This window comes from Protopterus annectens, chromosome 3.part1 (genome assembly GCF_019279795.1).
Source record: "Protopterus annectens isolate FY-2018-M chromosome 3.part1, PAN1.0, whole genome shotgun sequence".
In the NCBI taxonomy this organism is placed as follows: domain Eukaryota; kingdom Metazoa; phylum Chordata; order Ceratodontiformes; family Protopteridae; genus Protopterus; species Protopterus annectens.
The window spans coordinates 1,645,471,188-1,645,494,167 of NC_056732.1; the positions used below are offsets into that span (position 1 = coordinate 1,645,471,188).

The 22,980-nt window shown below is 42.3% G+C and overlaps 1 protein-coding gene across 4 annotated transcripts in view; it reads left to right on the forward strand.

Annotated features, from left to right (window-relative positions):
- Window positions 1–22,980, forward strand: part of AKAP9 (A-kinase anchoring protein 9) — a 3,155,794-nt gene that overhangs the window by 2,956,950 nt on the left and 175,864 nt on the right. For all 4 annotated transcript variants that reach the window (XM_044067665.1, XM_044067666.1, XM_044067667.1 and 1 more), the window contains one exon: window positions 19,108–19,340. In XM_044067665.1, the coding sequence (XP_043923600.1) occupies window positions 19,108–19,340 (233 nt within the window). The remainder of the gene's footprint in view (window positions 1–19,107; window positions 19,341–22,980) is intronic.

Consider the following 22,980-nt stretch of genomic DNA (forward strand, 5'->3'; position numbering starts at 1 on the left):
TGGGACAGGGATGAGATATAAAGAAACCTGAGCAGGTGGGATTGTATAAAATATTTGGGAAGTGATGAAGAATCAATAATATAACCTGAAAAAATGTGAACAGAACTCAGTAAGGAATGTTTTATAAGACTAAAATTAATACTGACAACAGCCCTGACATCTAGCAGCAAAGTCCAAGTTATAAACTAATTTGCTGTTTCTATTGTAACGTACAGTTTTTGGGTGATTGACTAGTCCCAAAATGTATTGGATCAGTTGGACAGGAAAACAAGAAGAATATTTCATGCTTATCAAATAATATATAAAAATCGGTGTATACCAAGATTATATATTCCTCATTCAGAAGGAGGTATGGGCCTCTTCGAAATATCAGTGTTGAGCAGAAATTGAAATCAAACCAGAAGAAGACAAAAGTAAGGTGCAACTGAATGTTCTAAAAAACAAAAGAAAGAATAATAGCGCAACTGAATGTTCTAAAAAACAAAAGAAAGAATATAAGGAAAAGGATCAGATGAGAAGGCAACGATTTCTTGATAACAGACAATGACCCCCAGCAGACTTGCCTTTGTCTCCTGCTTTGCCAACTTTTTTGACACTGTTTACATGGCTTGCAGTACCCTTTCACATATTTTGTAATAATTCCTGGCCAATGAAAAATTCCATAAACCTCTTTCTGTATGCTTTGCGCCTAAACGGAGTAAAAAATGGAATATCACAATCTATGGTTAGGTGTGTTCTTTGGTAAAATGTTGGAACTGCCAACTGCTGTATGATTTATCCTTCTAGTCCCTCACTCAGGAGTCCACGGTCGGAGAATAATGACTACTCCCAGTGTAAGAGTTCCTCCAGAGTCCTCCTTGTCTACCTCCCTGAAGTCATATAAGGTGAGATATCAGAACTATGCCTGATTCAACTCTGTTTATCTTATCTTTCCCAGATTCGCCTTTTAATGGAAGTCTAGTACATTATAACAACTGTGACTTGTATTTAGACTTACTGCCACAAAACACCTCTTTAACTGAAGTAATTCCTGTCAGAGAAAGTCCAGTACACACACACACACACACACACACACACACACACACACACACACACACACACACACACACAAACACACACACTAGCATGTGCACAAGGTACCTGTCAGAACATCTGCTGGGATATCATCAACCGCTGCCATGTGCTTGTATTCCTGCTCCCTTGTCAGTTCAGATGAACCCTGGCCAATGACAACTGAAAAGGTGGCCCTTCTGTGGTCGTAACTGTAGTGGACTGCCCAGGTAAATAATGCTGTTAACAATTGCTGGGTTAAAAAAAAAACACTGGTGGAACAGCTATGTGAATGCATTATATAACAAGAGAAAGAACTTGCTTGATGCTTACAAGAGCTCTCATTCTGTCTACCTTAAGAACACTTAACCAAACTAGTAAAGTGCTTAAGGGGAACCATTAGGAAGCTCAAAGCTAAGTATGAACATCGATTTGTACTTAAAGCCAAAAATAGCTGCACATCTTTATTTAGCTATTTAAGGATGTTAAGAACTAATACCCAGCAATGTTCAGAGCTAGTCCACAGTAATACTGTATACTTTGACTCAGTGGAAATAGCTAATATCCTAGCTGACAAAATGGACAGTTATTGCTCTACCTATAGTTATAGCTTTTCCACATGTTTCACAATCCCAGCCACTCCCTTTATTACTATAGAATAAGTTCTCCCTGCCCTCTCAAAAGCTAAGTGCGCCTCAACCATGGGCAAGGGAGCCCGCAGGATTTTTTGCAGGGGGGTGCAAACCCAGAGCCCCGCCCACACAGCTCCACCCACTCACGCAGCCCCGCCCATGAAGCCATTCCAGTGTCCCATTACTTGGCTATTTCTCCCTATTTGCCATAGACACTGTTCAAATTTCTCAGCATGCATACTGTTTTATGCTTTACTTCTACAATGATTACAGATATTTGGATTTAATTTACAACTTTTATTTCAAATGTTATAACACAAACACTGATAGACATTTACTAAACCTAAACAAAGCAATAGCCTTACAATGAAAACAGACTTAGCATTAAAACTTCTCTACATTTGAAACCCACATTCACTGAAACAGCAATGAAACCCACATTCAAAAAAAATGCATCTGGCCAGTGGCAGGATAAGTTTACCTTTGGGCTGTTTTCAAATCATAGGCTCCTTGCACACATTTTTAGAACCATACAAAAGTTCTTTGATTCACCTTCCTGATTGTATTAATTATACTATAGTTGGCTACAACAGCATAACCATCAATATAAGGAATTATCAAACTGCAACACTGATTAGTTGGCTACAAAAAAATCAAAGGCTTGTTCAGGTTGCAAGAATATGCATGTTACTTAATTAAGAACTACAGATAGACTGCTACATGGTCAACAGACAATGGGAGAATGAAGATAGAGGAGGATAAATTAAGGGTATAAAAGAGGAAATAAAGAACAGAAAATAAAAACATGAAAAAGAAAAAAAAACTGAGGGGAAGTGTGAATAAGGAAAATGAGGTACACAGGCTAAGGAAAAGTAATGAAGGAGAGGGGCAGAAAACAAGGTTACTGCTGCCAACTAGCCAGAGGGAAGGAGGGATAAAAGGGAGAGTCTCAGCTTATGGGAACTCAACAGAAGCATAAAATACTAAAAAAGTTACAAACGCCAATAAACAATAAGACAATGAATCGCAAAGTGATAGAAAAAAATGGGAGGAAACCCAGAAAGAGTCAATAAATCAAGGTAACAAAAGATTTTACCAGAAGACAAGGACAAATGGTATATTGGACCTATTCAATTATTTTTTATTAGAAAGTTATGTTTTTGCAGGACAAAATGCCAGGCAATTTATTTCTTTTAACTCTGCTTATATAAAATATCTAAATACATAAAAAGGACCGTGTGTTGCTCACTTTTACACCAAGCATCATTATGCCATGATCCCAAAAGACAGTGGAGACTATTCTGCTGTCTGTTCCTTCTGGATCACATATGCTGATAGGAATGAAGTCTAAAATACCACATACACACAATACTACTATTAAAAATATCCAACTACATTTAAGAAAGTAGCATGTACACTTTGAAAATTAAAGTGCAAATTGGATACACATTACAGACGTGAACATCTGACAGGCACTCCATTTCAAACAAAACCATGAGAAATACCTTATGTAAAACAATACACTGTTGTTGAGAGAGGGCATTGGGAAGCCAGAGTAAATGGTCTAGAATGTGGCTGCAGAGTCAAACAAAAAAGTACAAATAACGCAGTTAAAGTGCAAGAGGCATCAATCCTGTCAAGTTATTTAAACACAGCTGCAAGCAGAAAAATAAACATAAAACATGATGTGTGACTGATACATGATGTGTGACAAGATGCAGGCTCTCAAAGCACTCCTCAGTATGGAGAACATCGATGTCTGCGTTGTAACCGAGACCTGGTTCAAGGCCCCTGAGAGCACCCCAGCGCAACCAGGCTTTACCTCGTATCATGCTTTCCGCCCAAAAACCCAGGCCGAACCACAAAGGGAGGGGGAGTGTCCATATTCATCAAGGATACCCACACCTCCAGGTTAGTGGCAACTCATGAAGCATCGGAGACCATCCAGGTGCAGCTAACTGTAGGCAAAACTGCTATACAACTGGTTGCATGTTACAGACCACCCTCCCAATCTCAAGAAACCCACTCAGCCTTCCTGAAGACATTGGAAGATATGAATGTCTCACCAAATACCATCATATTGGGAGACTTCAACTACCCTAACATAGACTGGGTGCACTATTCTAGCCCTAACACCCTAGCCCAAAGGTTCCTGGAATTCATAAACTCAAATGCAATGGAACAGCTAGTCACGTCTCCCACAAGGGGGGATAATATTCTAGACCTGATCATCACAAACATGGGGACAAAATGCTCCACACCGGAAGTATTCCCATCACTGGTGAGATCTGACCACAAACTAATCACCCTGGATATACATTTACCACCTCCACCCCCAGCACAAAAGACTACAGTGAGAAACTTCTCAAAAGCTGACTTTACACTTCTCAAGACTGAGATGGTATCATTTAAGCCCACAGGGCCAATGGAAATCACATCCCACAATGCTGAATCCTACACAAATGCTTTCTACGGACATCTCCAAGAATGCATGGATCGTGCAATCCCAAATAAAACCAAGACCCTCTCCACCAAAGGAGCGCCCTGTCTGGTGGACCCCAGCCATAAACAAATTGTAAAACAAAAGAAGGAAGCTACTGCAAGACAGAGTAAAATCCCATAAAGGGAATGCATCTCTGATCAGCACTAGTAGAAAGCTACGTTCTCTCATAAAAACATCCAAGGCCAACTTTGAGAGAAAATTCGCCAAGGACACTAAAGATAACCACAAGGCATTCTTCAGTTATGTTAGAAACCTGAGCGGAAACCCTCAGATATGCTCAGAGTTAGTACACAACGGCAAAAAATTTACAGAACCCACAGATATTGCCAACATTCTGGCAGACAGGTTCAGTGCAAATTTCTCCCCTCCCTCACCTCCAAAAGAAGAAATACTAATCCCAGCTGAATGTAACCTCCCTGTCATCTCTGATGTCCAGGTGAGAACCGCCCTCAGCAAAGCAAAAAACACAGCATCTATGGGACCTGATGGTATCCCCGGCTGCGTGATACATGAACTCCAAGAGGAGTTAAACCCGCATATAAAAATGTTATTTAACCTTAGCCTTACTACAGGATATGTACCTGAACACTGGCGTACAGCAACAGTGGTCCCACTCCACAAGGGAGGCTCCACTACAGACCCTGGGAACTACCGCCCCATAAGCTTAACCAGCCTGGTCTGCAAAGCTATGGAAAGAATTATTACGAACTCATAAACAACGACATTGGGGACCTACAGACACTTGATCCCACCCAGTTCGGCTTTGTAAAGGGCAGATCCTGCCTTTTGAACCTGGTTGTTTTTTCAAAACAGTCACTAGAGCCATTGATGAGGGCAAGGCAGTCCATACAGCCTACCTGGACTTGGCTAAAGCCTTCGACACAATACCCCACTCAGGGATCATAGATAAGCTAAACAGCTTAAATGTAAATCCATATGTCACAAGATGGGTCGCAAACTGGCTAAAGAACAGAACCCATAAAGTCAAAATTGCGGGAGCCATGTCAGACTCAAAGCCAGTCACAAGTGGTGTCCCACAGGGCTCTGTCCTGGGACCCTTCTTGTTCGGCATTTACTTCTCAGATGTGAAAGCAAACATGGGAGGGTTGTGGCTGACAAAGTTCAGAGATGACTGCAAACTAGGCGCCATAGTCGATACACCAGCTGACACATACATCCTACAGAAAGGCCTCACTGAAACGGACAACTGGTGCCAGAATCATGGCCTTAAACTGAATGCCAAGAAATGTATAGTCATCCCCTTTGGGAAAAACAAAGTACCCACAAATTATCACATAGACAGTAACCCACTGAGTACGGAAAAAGTAATCAGAGACCTGGGGACCCAAGTTGATAATGACCTCTCATTTGACACCCACGTTGCCAAAGTGGTTAGAAAGACTTTGTACCTCACCCACCTTATCATGAAGGGGTTCACATCCAGATCAAAGGAGGTCATTGTGCCCCTGTACTCCTCCCTTATCAGGCCCATGATTGAGTACAATGCCCCATTTGGTATGTACCTCACCCAGCACTTACAACAGCTGGAGAGACCCCAGAAGTACCTCACCAAGAGGATCAAGGGTCTCCAACATATATCATATGCTACCAGGCTAAAGAAACTCCAGCTCTATTCAGTAGCATACCACCTGCTCAGAGGTGATCTGTGCCTGACGACAAGGCCATGTCCAACCAGGAATTGATGGACATGCTCCACCTCAAAAAATCCAAATCCATAAGAACCACGAGAGCCAAAGATTTAAACCTCAGTACAAACATGAATAGAAAATGCTGGAGGGACAGATTCATAACTCAGAGGCTTCCCATACTCTGGAACAGAATCCCAGTTCATGTTAGGCAGAGCCCCTCACTGACTCTCTTCAAGAGAAATCTTGACGAGTGGATGGGAGATCGTAGGTTTACCCCGGGGGTCACCCCTGTGTCGCTACTTGACAGAGGCACAATAAACTAATTTTAATAAGTAAGGGGGTCTTCAATGTGTCACTACTAGACAAAGGCACAGTATTCTAAATTTATTCTGTACACCATAGTACCACTACATGGGGTGGCGAAAGCCACATCTCTATGGCTAGGCTTGCAAATGCCCCAGGGCAGATAGCCTAGTACTAAACTATGAAACTATAAGAATTTACTTGACAACAGCATGTTTGTGAATCCAATTTCTGCACAAGGAGATATATAATTAAAATACTAACAACAAATAAAAAACTATGAAAACAAGACCAAAAGTGAGTGTATTCAAAAGAGATACAAAAATAAGAAATATACACAAGTACAGAATACTGCAAAATACACAAAGAAAAAAACTCTGAAAAAATTGGTACACAAGTGCTTGTTCATAGCAAGGAATTGTAGGAGAAAGCATTACTTGGCAGACCAAATTTCGATGCACCTGGTATCATGCTAGAAAAAAGTGGATGGAACAAATGCCACATGACTTTGAAAGAAAAAAGGCATTACACCAGAGTGTTAATCAATGCAAACATCACATACATTCAATATATACAAACGCGTTATACTGCAGTGTTTTAAATAAGTAGTGAAAATCCATGTAAATAGGCTACATTTAAAAGGAACTTCTAACACCAAAGAAAATCTAAACAAAATTACTTCACAGTTAAAAATATTCTACTGTAATGTCACTCATTAATACACAATTCATTAAACTGACACTGCCAAGCTGTTTTTTTCAAGGTTTGTTTTAGACTCGTTGTCCAGTTCCTACCACACGGTCTGCTGTGGTTGTACCATTAAACATCAAAGGATTACATACTTTTCCTTCACCAAAAGAATTATAATGCTTAACAAAAGTAAATCGGTCGATCATCTTAACAAGCACACTAGCCACTAAGTGAACTGCATATGTCAAACAACTGAAAACAGAGGTATCCAAATGTGATCAGCTTCCTTTTTACAGTTTAAAAGCCAACTCACCTGATGCAGGTAAAGTTAATTCAGTACTTATTTTGGTCTCTACTGCCCACTTTTAGGATCAAATCATTAAACAACCGCATTCAAGAAGTTATAACACAATTTAGCAACATTAGGCCAACAATTCACTCAAGATGTTAACTGGCACGGGTGATTTTGTCATGCATGCTTTATAATAAAAGTTGTCAGCAATTCGTGTGTAACATGTTTGGACTTGACATCTAGATCCAATTCCAACTAAAACACATAACTTGAATTCATTAACCTGGTAGGATTCTAATGACACCAAAATAACATCTGTTTCATCAACCACTCTTTACTTTTAAGCATTCTTGTTTCTCTAAGCTGAAAGAGCATAATATTTTTAACTATAATACAACATAACAGGAGCTCACTCCCCAGCCCTGGCAACGCAGACCCACATCTTGTTGCATCTTTCCTGTTGCTGTGAATACATGCAATAGTCAAAACAATCATTAGCTACACTACTACTTCAGTTATTAAAGTGAACAGCTGCAGTGTTACTTACGTAAAACAAAGAAAAGCATTGTGGTGCCCACTAGGAAGGTCATTGCTGCCAACACAGGGGATGTACTTGCTAAGTTTGAACTTCTTTCCTGTTGGCATATTGGAGCTCTGGACCTAATTCCACTCTGCAGCATAGCCCAAGCCCAGACAAGGGGGATCAGAATGAAAAAAAACCGAAATGTAAGACCTGAAGACAGGCAGGACAAAACAAGCCTCAACTCACTGAGGGGGCTCCTAGTATTAATTTGCTGGCCCGAGGCACAGTCGCAACTGCCGCAGGCCAGCACGACTCACCCTTTAATCGCCCGATCTGAAGTAATGAGCACAAAGAAACATAACACTGTTGGGTTCAACACTTACCTGCAGATGGTGACTATGGCTGTCCCACAGAATTCCACATCTCTTACAGATCTCCATTTACTTGCTGTCATACACACACAACCGAATGTCATGTTGTATTTAAAATTGATGCTGGATGAAAGGAATACCAGACTGTTTGTGCGACAATGCATGACGTGACAGGTGTGTGCGCGACTGTAACGTTCTTAAAGAAGAACGTCTGTATAAACAAAAACAGTATATATTTTTTTTAAATTAAAAAGCTAATGTGACAGACTCTTGGCAAGCAAGTCAAAATCCAGGGGGGTGCAAGTGCACCCCCTTGCACCTGCCTGCGGGCGCCCTTGACCATGGGTCCTGATAATATACCAAGTTGCCTAATTATCAGTGGAAATTATGGGATATCTGATCCTTAAATAATGTCTTCAATCTAAGCTTTTCCACTGGTTGCATTTCTGAAGCCTGGAAAACAGCCATAGCAATGCCATTGCACAAAGGTGGCCTATCCACAGACACTGGTAAATACAGACCTGTTAGTCTCTTTAGCCTGATATGTAAAGCTGTGGAGCATTTTATCACAGATCTCATCTGGACATTGAAAATATCTCAACTCTGGACCCTCACCAATTTGGCTTTGGCAAAGGAAAGTCCTGCTTCTTTAACCTATTTAATTTCTTTGACGAAGAACTGAAGCAGGAGATAGCGGTTTTACAATATATCCAGCACATCTGGACCTCGCCAAGGCCTTTGACACAATTTCCTTTGCAGCCATTACTGACAAACCAGTAAATCTGAATATAATTCCTTGTGTTGTGTAGTGAATAGTTAACTGGTTGTCTGCCAGAACCCATGTGGATGAAGTCACGGGTACCGTACTACTTCTGAAAGGAAATACATTACCAGTAGTGTACCACAGGGCTCAGTGTTAGGTCCTTTCCTCTTTGCCATCTTTTAAGCAGACCTTCAGGCCAGCACTCCTGGCCTATGGCTATCTGTATGTAGACGACTGAAAGTTAGGTGCTTTTTGATCTTCCACAGACTCACAATTGTTCCAACATGGTTTAGACCATGCTAACAGTTAATGCCTCAAATTAAATGTGAAAAAAATGTGGCATAGATTATTTTAGTAAACAAAGGATTTTCCCGTACCTAGAGGTGACACATCTCTCCAATCTGACATTATGATAAGGGATATACGCACTCCTGTTTATAATTCCTTATTGTTGACCATCATGTCTTTACAGAAGTTTGGAAAGCCTTTAATCTAATTTCAGAGGCATTTCCACCATATCCAAAAATGTCTTAATTCACATTTACTTGTATCTTATCTGACCCATATTGAATATAATACACCTTTTGGCATGTTTTGGTCTAAACATATCAACATATTTTGGTTTTAGGTTACAGTTGGAGGTAACAGTAGTTTTGTGTTTTATTTTATCTAAATGTCTCACTCAACTTGAGATACCGCAGAGATCCATAAGTAAAAAAGATCAGTGGTCTCAAACGTCTTAGTTATCAGGACAGACTAGCAGTCCTCTGTCTTTACTCAGGAAGGGTATCTATATATATATATATATATATATATTTATATACATACATACATACACACACACACACACACACACACACACACACACACACACACACACACGCACTGTTAGTGGTTGAATGTAGAAGTAGGAGATATGAGGTTGTTAGTCTTAATATGTTGTAAGGATTGCACTTAGAAGAATAGGGTAGAAACAGTGGTCAACCAGGATTTAGACAAGAGCAAATCCAGGAATTAGATAGGTGAGACCTGAGCAGTGATTTAAATTGTTGAGGGTTAGCTGTAGTTAATACAGTATCTCTCTCTCTCTCTCTCTCTATATATATATATATATATATATATATATATATATATATATGTATATATATGTGTATATATATATATATATATATATATATATATATATATATATAGATAGATAGATATAGATATGTAGATAAAGATCTAAATATCTCTCTCTCTCTCTACTTTAAAACATTGACATTTCTTAATGAAATTCAAAACACTGAGAACATAACATCAAAAATGCAAAACAGTGAAACCTCAGAACACCGAAACTTTTCTTCATAACATTGAAAACTACAACACACATGTAAATAACATTCCCTTCAGCTATAACAACACCAAACTAACAAACACACTTTTTAATGTTTCTCTGCCTCTCACACCCCCCGTAAATTAAGTATACCAACTCCTAGATCGCACTACAGTGGAATAAAGTTAATTTCCTAACCCCACTGTAACATGATTATCATGTAAAATATGGTAGTGTTGCTTTCATGGAAGTTAAGTTAGTGTTCTGAGAAATGCTGGGAGAAGTGAGTAGGGGAAAAAGTGTTTATTTTGCCAATCTGTACATGTTTTTAGGCCATACAGGTAAGTGATTTAGACATGTTTACATTCTGTATGGTGATCGTGATACAGTAAGGTTAGGAAATTTACTTTTTTCCATTGTAGTGCAATCTTGGAGTTGGTATATTTAATTTACGGGGGTGGGGGTGCAAGGGCCCCCCCCCCAAGAAACTTAGTAAAAAGTGTTTGTGTTAGTTTGGTGTTGTTATAGCTGGAGGGGATGTTATTTACATGTGTGTTGTAGTTTTCAATGTTATGATGCACACTTTCAGTGTTCTGAGTTTTCAGTGTTTTGGGATTTCGATGTTATGGTCTCAGTATTTTGAATTTCAATGTTATGAAATTTCAGTGTTTTAAAGTAGACCCGTATATATATATATATATATATATATATATATATATATATATATATGGGTCCCTGTCAAAAGACTGAATCCTCAAATCTGCTCCAAGAAGGAAATTTAACAGACTCATTGTGCCCTTTTCCAGGAGAGATGAGTGGGTTCCTCCCCTTGGTACAGGGAAGATGTGCTGACTATGCACAAAAGATATTCTAGCTGAGAACCGAACTGGTGAAACAAACACTATGAGACAACGCAACAACAATAACCACTGTACCACTCTACCTCACAACAGCCATGATCATTACATTTTTATCAGGTAACTTGCTCCAAGTCTGGTTTATTGCCTTGTGCCTCACTCTCAGCGTGCCTAAAAAAATCAGAAGTCCTTTACACGGTGCAAAGTTGAAGTTATTCCTGAAGTCCAAGCAGGCCACCTCGTCACTCACCTGTAATTATTATCTCTCATACAGAAGCAAATAAATCAGTTTAATTTGTTCAGAGGGGAAGGTCATCAAAGTTTTAATTACTATATTTACTAACTTGTGTAAAAATAACCTTAACAAGCTAGCAATCTCCTATAACAATATTGCCAGATTTGCCACTGGCTCTGCTTTCAGAACCCATCACTGTCATAATCTAGAACAACTAGGATGGCTAGAGTTACCAAACCAACTACTATATAACCAAATAACAGTTGCACACAAGATCCTGTATCAACCTACTAATACCCCAATACTTACTAAACTTATCACCCTCTACAATAATCTTAAGACCCTACGCTCTTCAAACAAACTACTTGTACAACTAAGCAAAACCAACAATATGGCCGGTGACTCCTTGTTCTCTAACACTGTTGGCAAAACCTGGAACTCACTCCCTAGTGACCTGACCCTGCTTTCCTCAATAACACTTTTTAAAAACAAACTGAAACTCTATCTCAAAACACATTGGTTATGCCCTTGTGCTAATCCTGACTAACATCCTCACTTATCACTGGGTACGTGGTACTCTTTCTGAGCCAAGTAGGTGCTCCTCTGTTAACCTTTAAAGAGAGTATGTTTTCATATATTAACCTCATGTTATTCCTAACATCTTCCTGTATTATTCCCTAAATCATCATATATTAACCTCATGTCATCTCTAACATCTTCCTGTATTATTCCGTAAATCATTTCATGTATAAAGAATCTTAAACCAGCAATGTAAAGAAATGTAAAGAATTGTTAAAAGATGTACCTGTATTTTTAGAATCAGTCATGTAAAATAACTAATGTTAAGTTGTCAATCTCGCCTTCATTCTTGCTTGATGGGTTCGGAGCCGATCCCTCGGCTCCGACTCGGCACTTGCTTTAGCTCGAGAACTCCTTTTACCAGCTCGAGGCAGCCCCATATCCCATGATGCAAGGCAGGAAGTACCCAGATCTCGTTTGCCGCTTCGCTTGGGAGGTCTTCTCTTTACCAGCTCCTGGTAAGTAATTCACATTTGTGACTTTTAAGCCCCTTTTAGTTAAAAACTTTTTGTTTTTGATAGTTTAACTTTAAATTTAACTTTTCTGACAGAAATCCCTGTCTCTTTTAATTTTTTTAGTCAGTTAATTCCCTGTCCCATCCCCCCCCTGTTAGGGTGTGTGTGTTGGTATTTTTTACTAAATACCTTTTTGGTATTATTTTAATTTAATTGGACTGGTGTGTGTGTTTTGTTAGACACCATGTCTAAAGAGAGGGTTTCAGGTTTTAAGAAGTGTGACTCGTGCTGTCAGAAGATGTCTCTGACAGACGGTCACACTTCTTGCCTGTACTGTTTAGGCCTCTTCACCTGCAGGACTCCTGTGCTATTTGTCACTCCTTCAGCCAGAGAGTCCTGCAGGAGAGAAATAAGTTGATTCTCAGGGGTCTTCTTAAGCCGGAGGGCTCTCCGGCTAAGTCGGCCCACAAAATCAACTAAATCTGCCAAGACCCAGGCTTCTGTTTCTAAGCCTGTGGCCTCGGCTCCGACCGTATAGAGTCGAGATCGCTCCGCTGGAGCCGATTCTGGATCCACTAAGCTTTCGCTCCGATGGCTATCGGTGCGAATCTGCTGACCACTGTGGGTCGGTTCCAACCGGCTCCGACACCCACGTGTACGGCATCGTGTCGGCTCCGACACCCATGTGGCACAGGCATCAGTGTCGGCTCCGATCGGCTCCGACACCGTTACTTTGGTGGCTGTATCGGCTCCGGCTGGAGCCGATACATCGAGACGTTCTGTCGGCTCCGAGAAGTCGGTGCCGACAGGATCTGTAGTATCGGCTCCGATGGCCCATTCTAGGAAGAGGTCGAGGTCTCCTTCCTTGGAGCTGATACTTTCGGCTCCGGCATCGCCTCTTCTATCGGAGCGGAGCCATCGGAGCCGATCTTCAAGGTCATCCAGGTTGTCAGATCATGACCTCGAGAGTGGTCAGTAGATTGCTCAAGTCACAGGTACTGGCCCAAATGCTACACAGTCCGTCTCAGCAGACGACTGTTGGTCCACACCCCGTTACAGTTCCTCCTTCAACTCTACCCCAGAGCTTGGAGTTGGAGTCTTCGGGTTTGGTTACTGCTACGGCTGGGGGCGGATACCTTCTGTTCCTTCAGCCCCTACTCTTATCTCCTCTTCCTTAGAGGGATTCGTGGTCGGGCTTCCATGGTCTCCTCCGAGGGGTGAGTGGCATCGGACCCTTGTCCGAGCCCGCTCTTCCCTTGGAGCCTCGGCCTTGGTGAGCTCGGCTCCGACATCTGCCTCGGAGGCTTCCCTTCGGCCCCTGGAGTTCCTAGCTCTTCTGAGCGGGCCTCTCGGATCTGCCTGGGAGGGAGCATTGAGGTGATGAAGAGTGTACTGGCCACTAGTATCAGTCAGCAGTCTCTTCCCGTAGCTCCTCCCTCTATTGTACCTGTTGACATCTCTGCCACTACTCTTGCTACAGGACCCAGAGATCCTCCGCCTCAGGTTTCCCCATTGGGAATTTCCCCTCTTCCGAGGATTCTCCTGATGTTTCGGGAGATCCTCCTAGGAAGAGGACTTGTAAGAGGAAGCATGTAGACTCCCGAGTCTGTCACCCGGATACTGACTTTGATGAGTCAGAGGGATCCCTAGATCCCCTCTGAGGATGTCTCCTTCTCAGACATCCTAGAACTTCTGAAACAGAGGGAAACTGGCCCACCAACAATCCCTCTGAGGATGAGTCATTATACCTAGAGGCGTTTGGATCTCGGCCCTCCACCTCCTGGGTGTCTCCGCCTTCGACCCCTTGATGCAGGTTATTGCTCGAAGGCGTGGACAGCTCCTGACTCTGTAGAGCCAGTCCCTAGGAGGCCTTCTAAATTTATAACTGCCCCTAGTGACAAACTATTCCTTACCAAGGGTGTCCCCGCTGATGCCATGGTGGTGGCTGCCACCAAAAAGGAACTTGCAGATCCTTCTGTGCCCGTCCATCCTCCTAATAAGGACTCTAGGACCATGGATAGGTACGGCAAGCGGATGTTTTCCTCAGCGACCTTTGCTATGCGTTCGCTGAATTATCTTTGTCACTTCACCAGACTCCAGAGAGATATCCTGAAGGAGCTGGGAGAGGTAGTTCAGGATCCTACAGCTGCAGGGGCCCAAGAAAAGATTGCTTCGCAGCTAGGAACCCTCAATTCCATTGCTAACTCCTCCATGCGGCTAATATCTTATGCTGCTGATGGAGCGAGTAGAGCCGCAGGCACAGGTGTGGCTCTTAGACGCCAGGCCTGGATGTGACTATGTGATTTTGCGGATCCCTTTAAGGCGTCCTTCACAAATTCTCCCTTTGATGGGTCAGCTTTGTTTGGCCCTCAGGTGAAGGAAACCTTGACCAGGTGTGAGCAGGACGGCAAGACTCTTTCTGCTGTTGGAGTCCGTTTTTCCACCCCTTCTAGGCCTTATCCCAAAGGACAGAAGGGTGGGAAGATGTGGTTCCGTAAATCCCAAGGAGTCACGCCGGATTCACGTGGTCAGTTTACCCCTAGAGGCAGAGGGGTAACAACAACAGACGCTCTAGAGGCAGAGGGGGTCCAAGAACCAGGGCAACAGGGAGTCTCTTCCTGAGCAGCCCTTTCAGCATCCCTGAGGTGTTGCCCGGCTGTCCCTCCTTGGAGGCAGTCGGGGAAGACTATCACTGTACCCAGAAGCCTGGCATTCCCTCACTCAAGACAGATGGGTACAGTCGATCATATCCAAGGGTTACATAATTCCTTTCGAGGAAAGTCCCTTTCCCTCAAGTTCCCTTCCAGATGTACCACCGGTCTAAGGGACATTGCAGAGTTAGAAATCGCAAAACTACTGCAAAAGAGCCATTCAGCCAGTTACACTAGACCATTCAGAGCCGGAATCTACTTCAAGGTTCTTTTTGGTCCCCAAAAGACGGGAGACTGGAGACCAATATTGGATCTCAGCAGACTCAACAAGTCTGTCAGGAAGACAAGATTCGAATGGTCACTCTTCAGTCAATTCTGCCCTTCTTACAGAAGGACAACTGGATGTGCTCAATAGATCTTCAGGATGCGTACTATCACATCAAAATTCACAGACGCTCCAGGAGATTTCTCCGCTTTCGGCTGGGGTCCAGTCATTTCCAGTTCAGAGCCCTGCCCTTTGGTCTCACCACAGCCCCAGAGTGTTCACCAAATGCATGGCAGTGGTCACGGCTCACCTGAGACGTCAAGGATTCCAGGTGTTTCCGTATCTCGATGACTGGCTCCTGTCAGCCACCACCAGGCATCAGCTTATACAAGCCAGGGATTACACAATAGACCTTTGTTCTCATTTAGGCATCTCGATCAACTTCGAAAAGTCATCCTTATCGCCCTGCCAGTCTATTACCTTCATAGGCACAAACTTAGACACTGTTCGGATGTCAGCTACCCTTACAGAACAAAGAGTTTCAGACATTCAGACTCATGTCAGGATCATTCTGGCCAGCAAGAAAGTACAGGCCAGAATGGTTCTAAAGGTATTAGGTCTTATGGCTGCGGCCATTACTCTTCTTCCCCTGGCTCGATTCTACATGCGCCTCCTTCAGTGGATGCTGTTCACTCAGTGGTCATACCAGCAACTTCCTATGCGTCACCAGATTCTGGTGACACAGACATGCAAAGAACATCTTGCTTGGTGGATCACATCGTCTCAGGTTCACCAAGGCAGGTGCTTTGTACCCCGTCCCCGATAGCCACTGTCACCACGGATGCCTCCCTGATCGGGTGGGGGGGTCATTATCAGGGCAGGATGGTTCATGGGACGTGGCAACCGTTCGAGTACCATCTGCACATAAATGTCCTGGAGATGAGAGCAGTGCTTTTGACGTTGCAAGCCCTCAACGACTTTCTTCCCGTAGGGACAATTGCAGTCCACACAGACAACATGTCTGTAGTGTGGTATATCAACAAACAGGGCGGAACCAAGTCCTACCCCTTGTGTCGAAGCGCTCAGACTATGGCAATGGGCGATCTCCTCTCATCGGTTTCTGGTAGCAACGCATATCCCTGGGAAAACCAACATTCTAGCGGACAGATTGAGCAGAGCTATTCTCATGCCTCACGAGTGGTCTCTCAAACAATCCGTAGCGGAAGAGATTTTTCTGGAATGGGGTCGTCCATGTTGCGATCTTTTTGCTACTCCCCAAAACAGCAAATGTCCAGACTTCTTCAGCCTCTTCCCTCTATCAGGCCATCCCCAGAGACGCTCTGACCCAGGATTGGCCCCAGGGACTTCTTTATGCCTTCCTCCATTTCCTCTGATCCCTCAGGTGATCCAGAAAGCTACCGCTTTGAGAGCCAAATTGATTCTCATTGCCCCTTACTGGCCTCGACAAGTTTGGTTCCCGTTCCTCCATCATCATCTGTTGGTGCAGCCGTGGCATCTGGACCCAGTGCCAGATCTACTGATTCACCAATCCGTTCAGCTGCACCGGTCAATCTCCTCTCTCACCCTCACAGCATGGTTGCTACACTTCCTTCTCTAGCCAGGCTTCCTTTGATCTCTAACCCTGTTAGAGATATCATAGTAACTTCACTAAAATCCTCTACCAGGAGGATTTATACGAGCAAATGGAACGTTTCTCTTATTGGGCTAAGGCCCAAAATATTGATCCTTTTACTGCCCCTGTTCAGGCAGTTCTAGACTTCTTAGCAGAGATTTTTCATGCAGGCTCCTCTTCTTCCACAGTCAGAGTTCAATTGGCTGCTATTTCTAATTTTCATGTTGGGATAGCAGATCATAATATTATGTCCCATAGGCTCTGCAGAGCCTTCTTGAAAGGAATTTTCCTACTAAAGCCTCCAATCAGGAATCCTCCTCCTCAGTGGGATCTAAATTTAGTGCTGACATCCTTGATTCTTCCCCTTCGAGCCAGCTGTTTCTTGTTCCTGAAATATCTTTCTTGGAAAACTTTATTCCTAGTGGCTATTACATCTGCCAGGAGGGTGTCTGAACTTCATGCTCTTTCGGTTCGACCCCCCTATTTGGTTTTTCACAAAGACAGAGTATCTTTGAGAACTAATCCATCGCTTTTACCTAAGGTCGCTTCAAAAACAATCTGAATCAATCCATTGATCTCCTGTATTTTTCCTAACTATTCAATTAGAGGTGAAAAAAAGCTACATTATCTTGGCGTCCACCGTCAGCTTAGATATTATTTGGACAGAACAAAAAATTTAGGAACTCTGCTCAACTTTTTGTTTCCCATGCGGATAATAAAAATGCCCTTCCTGTTTCTAAAGTGACTTTGTCCAGATGGCTTTCTTCGGTCATCACTGAAATTTATACGATCAGGGGAAAACAGCTGTGCTCAAAACCTAAAGCACATTCAACTAGGAGTTTAGCTACTTCTGCAGCTTTTCAAGCTAGACTGCCTTTGGACACTATTTGTGCAGCGCCACTTGGGCTACTCCTCACACTTTTGTTTCCCATTACAAATTGGGCTTGGCCTCCAGGGACAGAGCCAGTTTTGGCTCTACAGTCCTCAAGAGTTTGTTCCATTGAGCCACCCAGGATAGAGGTGCTAGGACGCTGTCCCATCAAGCAAGAATGAAGGCGAGATTGACAACTTAACATTAAGAAGTTATGTTCCTACCATAACGTTCCATGTTAGTTGTCTTCTCGCCTTCTTTCTTGCGACCCTCCCTCCTTCCCCCTGGCCTGGACAGACCTTGTACAAGAAACTATTATGCTAAAGACCATTCTAACCTGGTCCTTTTCCATCTGTAAGTTTCTTCTTCCTTTGGGAAGTAATTTTATGCTTGGTGTTATTGCCCTTTTGTCAACAAACGAGATCTGGGTACTTCCTGCCTTGCATCATGGGATATGGGGCTGCCTCGAGCTGGTAAAAGGAGTTCTCGAGCTAAAGCAAGTGCCGAGTCGGAGCCGAGGGATTGGCTCCGAACCCATCAAGCAAGAAAGAAGGCGAGAGAAGACAACTAACATGGAACGTTATGGTAGGAACATAACTTCTTATTATTTGTGTTTGTTGGAGCTTTTCTCCCTGGGCCTTGCTGAAAATGGGCATATGTCCAGTTGGACCAGCCCGGTCAACAAATGTAAAATAAAAATAAAATTAATAAAAATAAAATAAATTATTTAGTTTAAGAGTGTTTGTTAAGGACTAGCTAACTGAACAGAACTTTGATGTAACAGACACATTTGTCCATGCCAGAGTCAGATTTAAGAAACTGGGAGATGCAGGGAAACTGGGAATGTAGTCTCACGCACAGGAGTAGGATGGAGGTACCTGCCTCTCAAAAAAACAGCTTTTTTTTTTAATCAGTATTTGGTGTTTCACTCTTGGTTAAATAAAGTCACAGACTGCACAGCCAATATGCCTGATAGCAAAACTGGCATATTTTCTCTCTCTTGGTTTGTCTTCACTTTAGTTAAATTCATGGGTGCCTCAGTGTTTCTTTAAGTAGTAATTCCTTAGCATACTTGTATTGACATTAATCCCATTTGCATGTCACTTTTGGTTTCTTTTGTGTTTCCTCTGGAAAAAAAATGCATTTCCCCTTCATTTCTGTGTTCAGCATAATTTCCTTTGTTTTTTTCTGGGATCTAAACTCCAGTATTCGCTGTTCCTTAAAATAATGACACAGTTGAGAGATGTTTCATTTGATTGCCATAATCAAGATATATATCCTTTGTCATTTTCACATTTTTATTGCCACTGAATGTATGAGGTTTTTGATATCAAAATGTATTATAAGAAGTTAATTTTCAGCATCCCTAGATTTTTTTGTAATGGTGTTTAAATTTAATTATTAAGCCTTGCATGTAGCAGTGTGTTGCAAAAAATTATCATCAGCAATGTCCTTAAAACATTCTTTCAGAGAATTTATGGGAAGTATCTTCGTGCGGAAAGTTTCAGAAAGGCACTTGTGTATCAGAAGAAGTATCTGCTGCTGTTGCTTGGTGGGTTCCAAGAGTGTGAAGAAGCTACGCTGTCTCTTATTGCAAAAATCAGTGGTCAGTCACCTTACAGTGACCTGGAAATTATTACCCATCATTCCAGGGCATTTACTAGGTTTCGGTCAGCTGTCCGAGTATCTATTGCCATTTCAAGGTAAGACTGTAACAATTTCATGTTTCTTGATTACTTTTTAATAATGTGACAGTTATAAAGCTTCTTGTCTGTTAACAAACCAGTGATATCCTTCTATTGAGTGACATTTTATATATTTTTGCAAAAAGTTGTATATGTTTTGTTACATATATCAGTACTGTTCTTGCTCTGCTGAGCCATTAAGAACTGTAACAAAGAAATTTAAGGCTCACTTCAGTTTTGGCATAAACAAAGGCAGCCTTGGCAAAGTGTCGTCATTGTGTTTTGTTTACTGTTATTTACTTGTTTAATCCCGTGTCTTGCCAGTCACATGCATGTACGTAACCCTTGAGCCCACAGTCTTTTTGTTTTATTTTGCTTCTCTCATTTTTAAGAGCATAACCCTACTTCCATTGCTGTAACTGCCTCTTTTCCGTGCTTGGATATATGGCTGTTAAGCAGCTATCATATTACCAGTCACGATTCACCTCACTGGGGATGCGCACTGTATCAGGCACTTTCCCAATTGTCAGTGGTTCAGTCATGCCACACAGAGAGAAGATACAAGTGTCTGCCCTACATTGCAACCACAAAGATGGTAACAGATGAGAGCTCCTCACACAGGGACTGGCAGGAGAATCCATCTTACAGCTCAAGTTCCGGAGGGTAGGCTGCACCTTAACCATCCTGGATGTATGTCCATTAGGCTTTGATTTAAGTGTTATTGTGTGGGGTTCAGAGCAGAATATATTAAATGATGTACAGAACAGCTAGCAGACAAGAAGCAAAAGTTTTATATAAACTTGGTGAGGCTTTTCCAGACAAGACTAGCACATTATTCCAGCAATCCCCACTGCACAGAATTCTAAAAACTCCAAGATAAATTATGTCTGCTATTCTTTACACTGTTCCTTAAGAGTTTAAAACACTGGCCACAACTTAATTCATTACCTGAATAATGCCTAACGTTGAAAAATATGATCCTAACATAGTCCAGTTTTAGGCTACTATGGTCATGTAACAAATCAGGCTTCTCCTTGTTCAAAACAAGCAACTCGTCTTGGGGTTCTCTGTATTCCCACAAAGTCACAAAAAATTGGAACTCTATCCCTCTGCAAATAAAACAGATACACAAGACGTATACCTTCAAGTTGCTACTAAAACAATATGTAAGCAAAAATTGGCCCTACTACTGCTCAGCTCTCTGCTAGATTTAATGTTTGTGGCCACACCTGCTACCTTTTCTTCAAATACTTATTTTTTTCCACTTCCCTCGTTTTCTTCATCGGGCTAGAAAGATACTTAACCACAAGGAGTAACTGTGTTTACATAAATGTTGTCAATCACAGACTGTAAGTTGACAAGCATCAATCTTTTATCAATCGACCACTGTCTCACTGTGCCCCCTCTGTCACAGTTTCATCACTGTCTGTTCTCATCTATCCAAAACTAGTACTTCTTGTAACAGTCCAAGTAGTCCCAAAATTTTCATTTTCTTAATTACTTCACTTTTGAGTCTTAAATGTAACCATATTTTCATAGTTCCTGTACTACTAACATATACTGTATTTCAGTACTAACCACCTTCTCCTTTCTAATAGTCCCAGAGTTAAGCTGCCTCTTCTTTTCTTATTTCAGCTGCTAGAAACTGAAGTTGCAGTTTGCAAATGCTTTCCCTTCTGACACATCACCTAATTCCCCACTTTTCCCTTCACCAGTCAGGCACCTTTGTCTTCCTAACATTATTTCCCTACACTAATATGTGACATGTCTTCCTTCGTTGTAAATATATTGTATGTAGTTAATTTCTGTGTGCCCTTACCTTACTTTTGCTATCCTTTATACTTTATGGTCTATCCTTTCACTATTTCACACTCTTCTCTTTATTCCCACCTTACTCCATCCATCTCTTCCTATTGTCCCCTGTACTACTTTATAATTATCGTTGTTATTGATTCATTGCTGTTGTGATATGACATTTTATGTGTAGTCATAATAATTCTTGTTAACTTACTTGTCTACTGTCATTTATAATTGTTTTTGCTGAAGTACATGCATTTGCTGTATCCCTGTTACCAAACTGAATAAATAAAATAAACTAGTATTAAAGTATCTTGTTCAGTGTTGTATCTCTCTCTGCTGTATACAAACCTGTGTCTATTTCTAATGTATGTCCAACACTGTGTATATCTGTGCATGTTGTTTACATGCTCTGTTTCGAAATTATGTTTTTGTAAGCTATTGTAATTCTCTTGTCTCTCATGTAAGCGCACTTACCTATATTTTGTATTCATTCTGATGTCACAGAACTGTATTTTATGTGTTTGTTAAATGTGGAGCTTTTCTCTCCGGGCCTCAACTGAAAAGGATTTTATCCCAATCGGACTTTCCTGGTAAAAAGAGATAAAGAATTAAATGAAATGCTTTATTTACGTTCTAAGCCAGGGGGTGTACAACCTGCAACCCACAGGGTGCATGCAGCATTGGACAGCTAATAATGCAGCCCCCAAAGGATTGCAAACTATACATGTTAAGTTGTCAATCTCGCCTTCATTCTTGCTTGATGGGTTCGGAGCCGATCCCTCGGCTCCGACTCGGCACTTGCTAAGCTCGAGAGTCTCTTTCACCAGCTCGAGGCAGCCCCATATCCCATGATGCAAGGCAGTAAATACCCAGATCTCGTTTGCCGCTTCGCTTAGGAGGTCTTCTTTTTACCAGCTCCTGGTAAGTTGTTCACTTTTGTGATTTAAGCCCCTTTTTTAGTCAAAAAAACTCTTTTATTGATAGTTTAAGTTATATTCTACCCTTTCTGACAGAATTTTCCTGTCTCCTTTAATTTTTTGTTAGTCAATTTTCCCTATCCCATCCCCCGTTAGGGTGTGTGTGTGTTGATTTTATAGAATACCTTTTGGTATTTTGTAAGTTAATTTAGACTGGTGTTGTGTGTGTGTGTGTGTGTTCTCAACACTATGTCTAAGGAGAGGGTCTCGGTTTTAAGAAGTGTGACTCGTGCTGTCAGAAGATGTCTCTGACAGACGGTCACACTTCTTGCCTGTATTGTCTGGGCCTCTTCACCTGCAGGACTCCTGTGCTATTTGTCACTCCTTCAGCCAGAGAGTCCTGCAGGAGAGTAATAAGTTGATTCTTAGGGGCCTTCTTAAGCGGAGGGCTCTCCGCTAAGTCGGCTCCACCAAAATCAACTAAACCTGCCAAGGCCCAGGCTTCTGTTTCTAAGCCTGCGGCCTCGCCCGACTCGATTGAGTCGAGATCGGCTCGGCTGGAGCCGATTCTGATTGACAAAGCCGGCCAATGGCTATCGGTGCCGAATCTGTTTTGACCGATGTCGGCTCGATCGGTTCCGACACCCATGTGGCATAGGCATCGGTGTCGGCCCGATCGGCTCCGACACCGTTACTTTGTGGCTGTATCGGCTCCGCTGGAGCCGATACATCGAGGCTTCCTGTCGGCTCCGAGAAGTCGGCTCCGACAGGATCTATTGTATCGGCTCCGGTGGCTCATTCCCGGGAGAGGGCGGGGGCTCCTTCCTTGGGGCCCCTACTTTCGGGTCCCGCTTCACCTCTTCTATCGGAACGGAGCCATCGGAGCCGATCTTCAAGGTCATCCAGGTTATCAGACCATGACCTAGAGAGAGTGGTCAGTA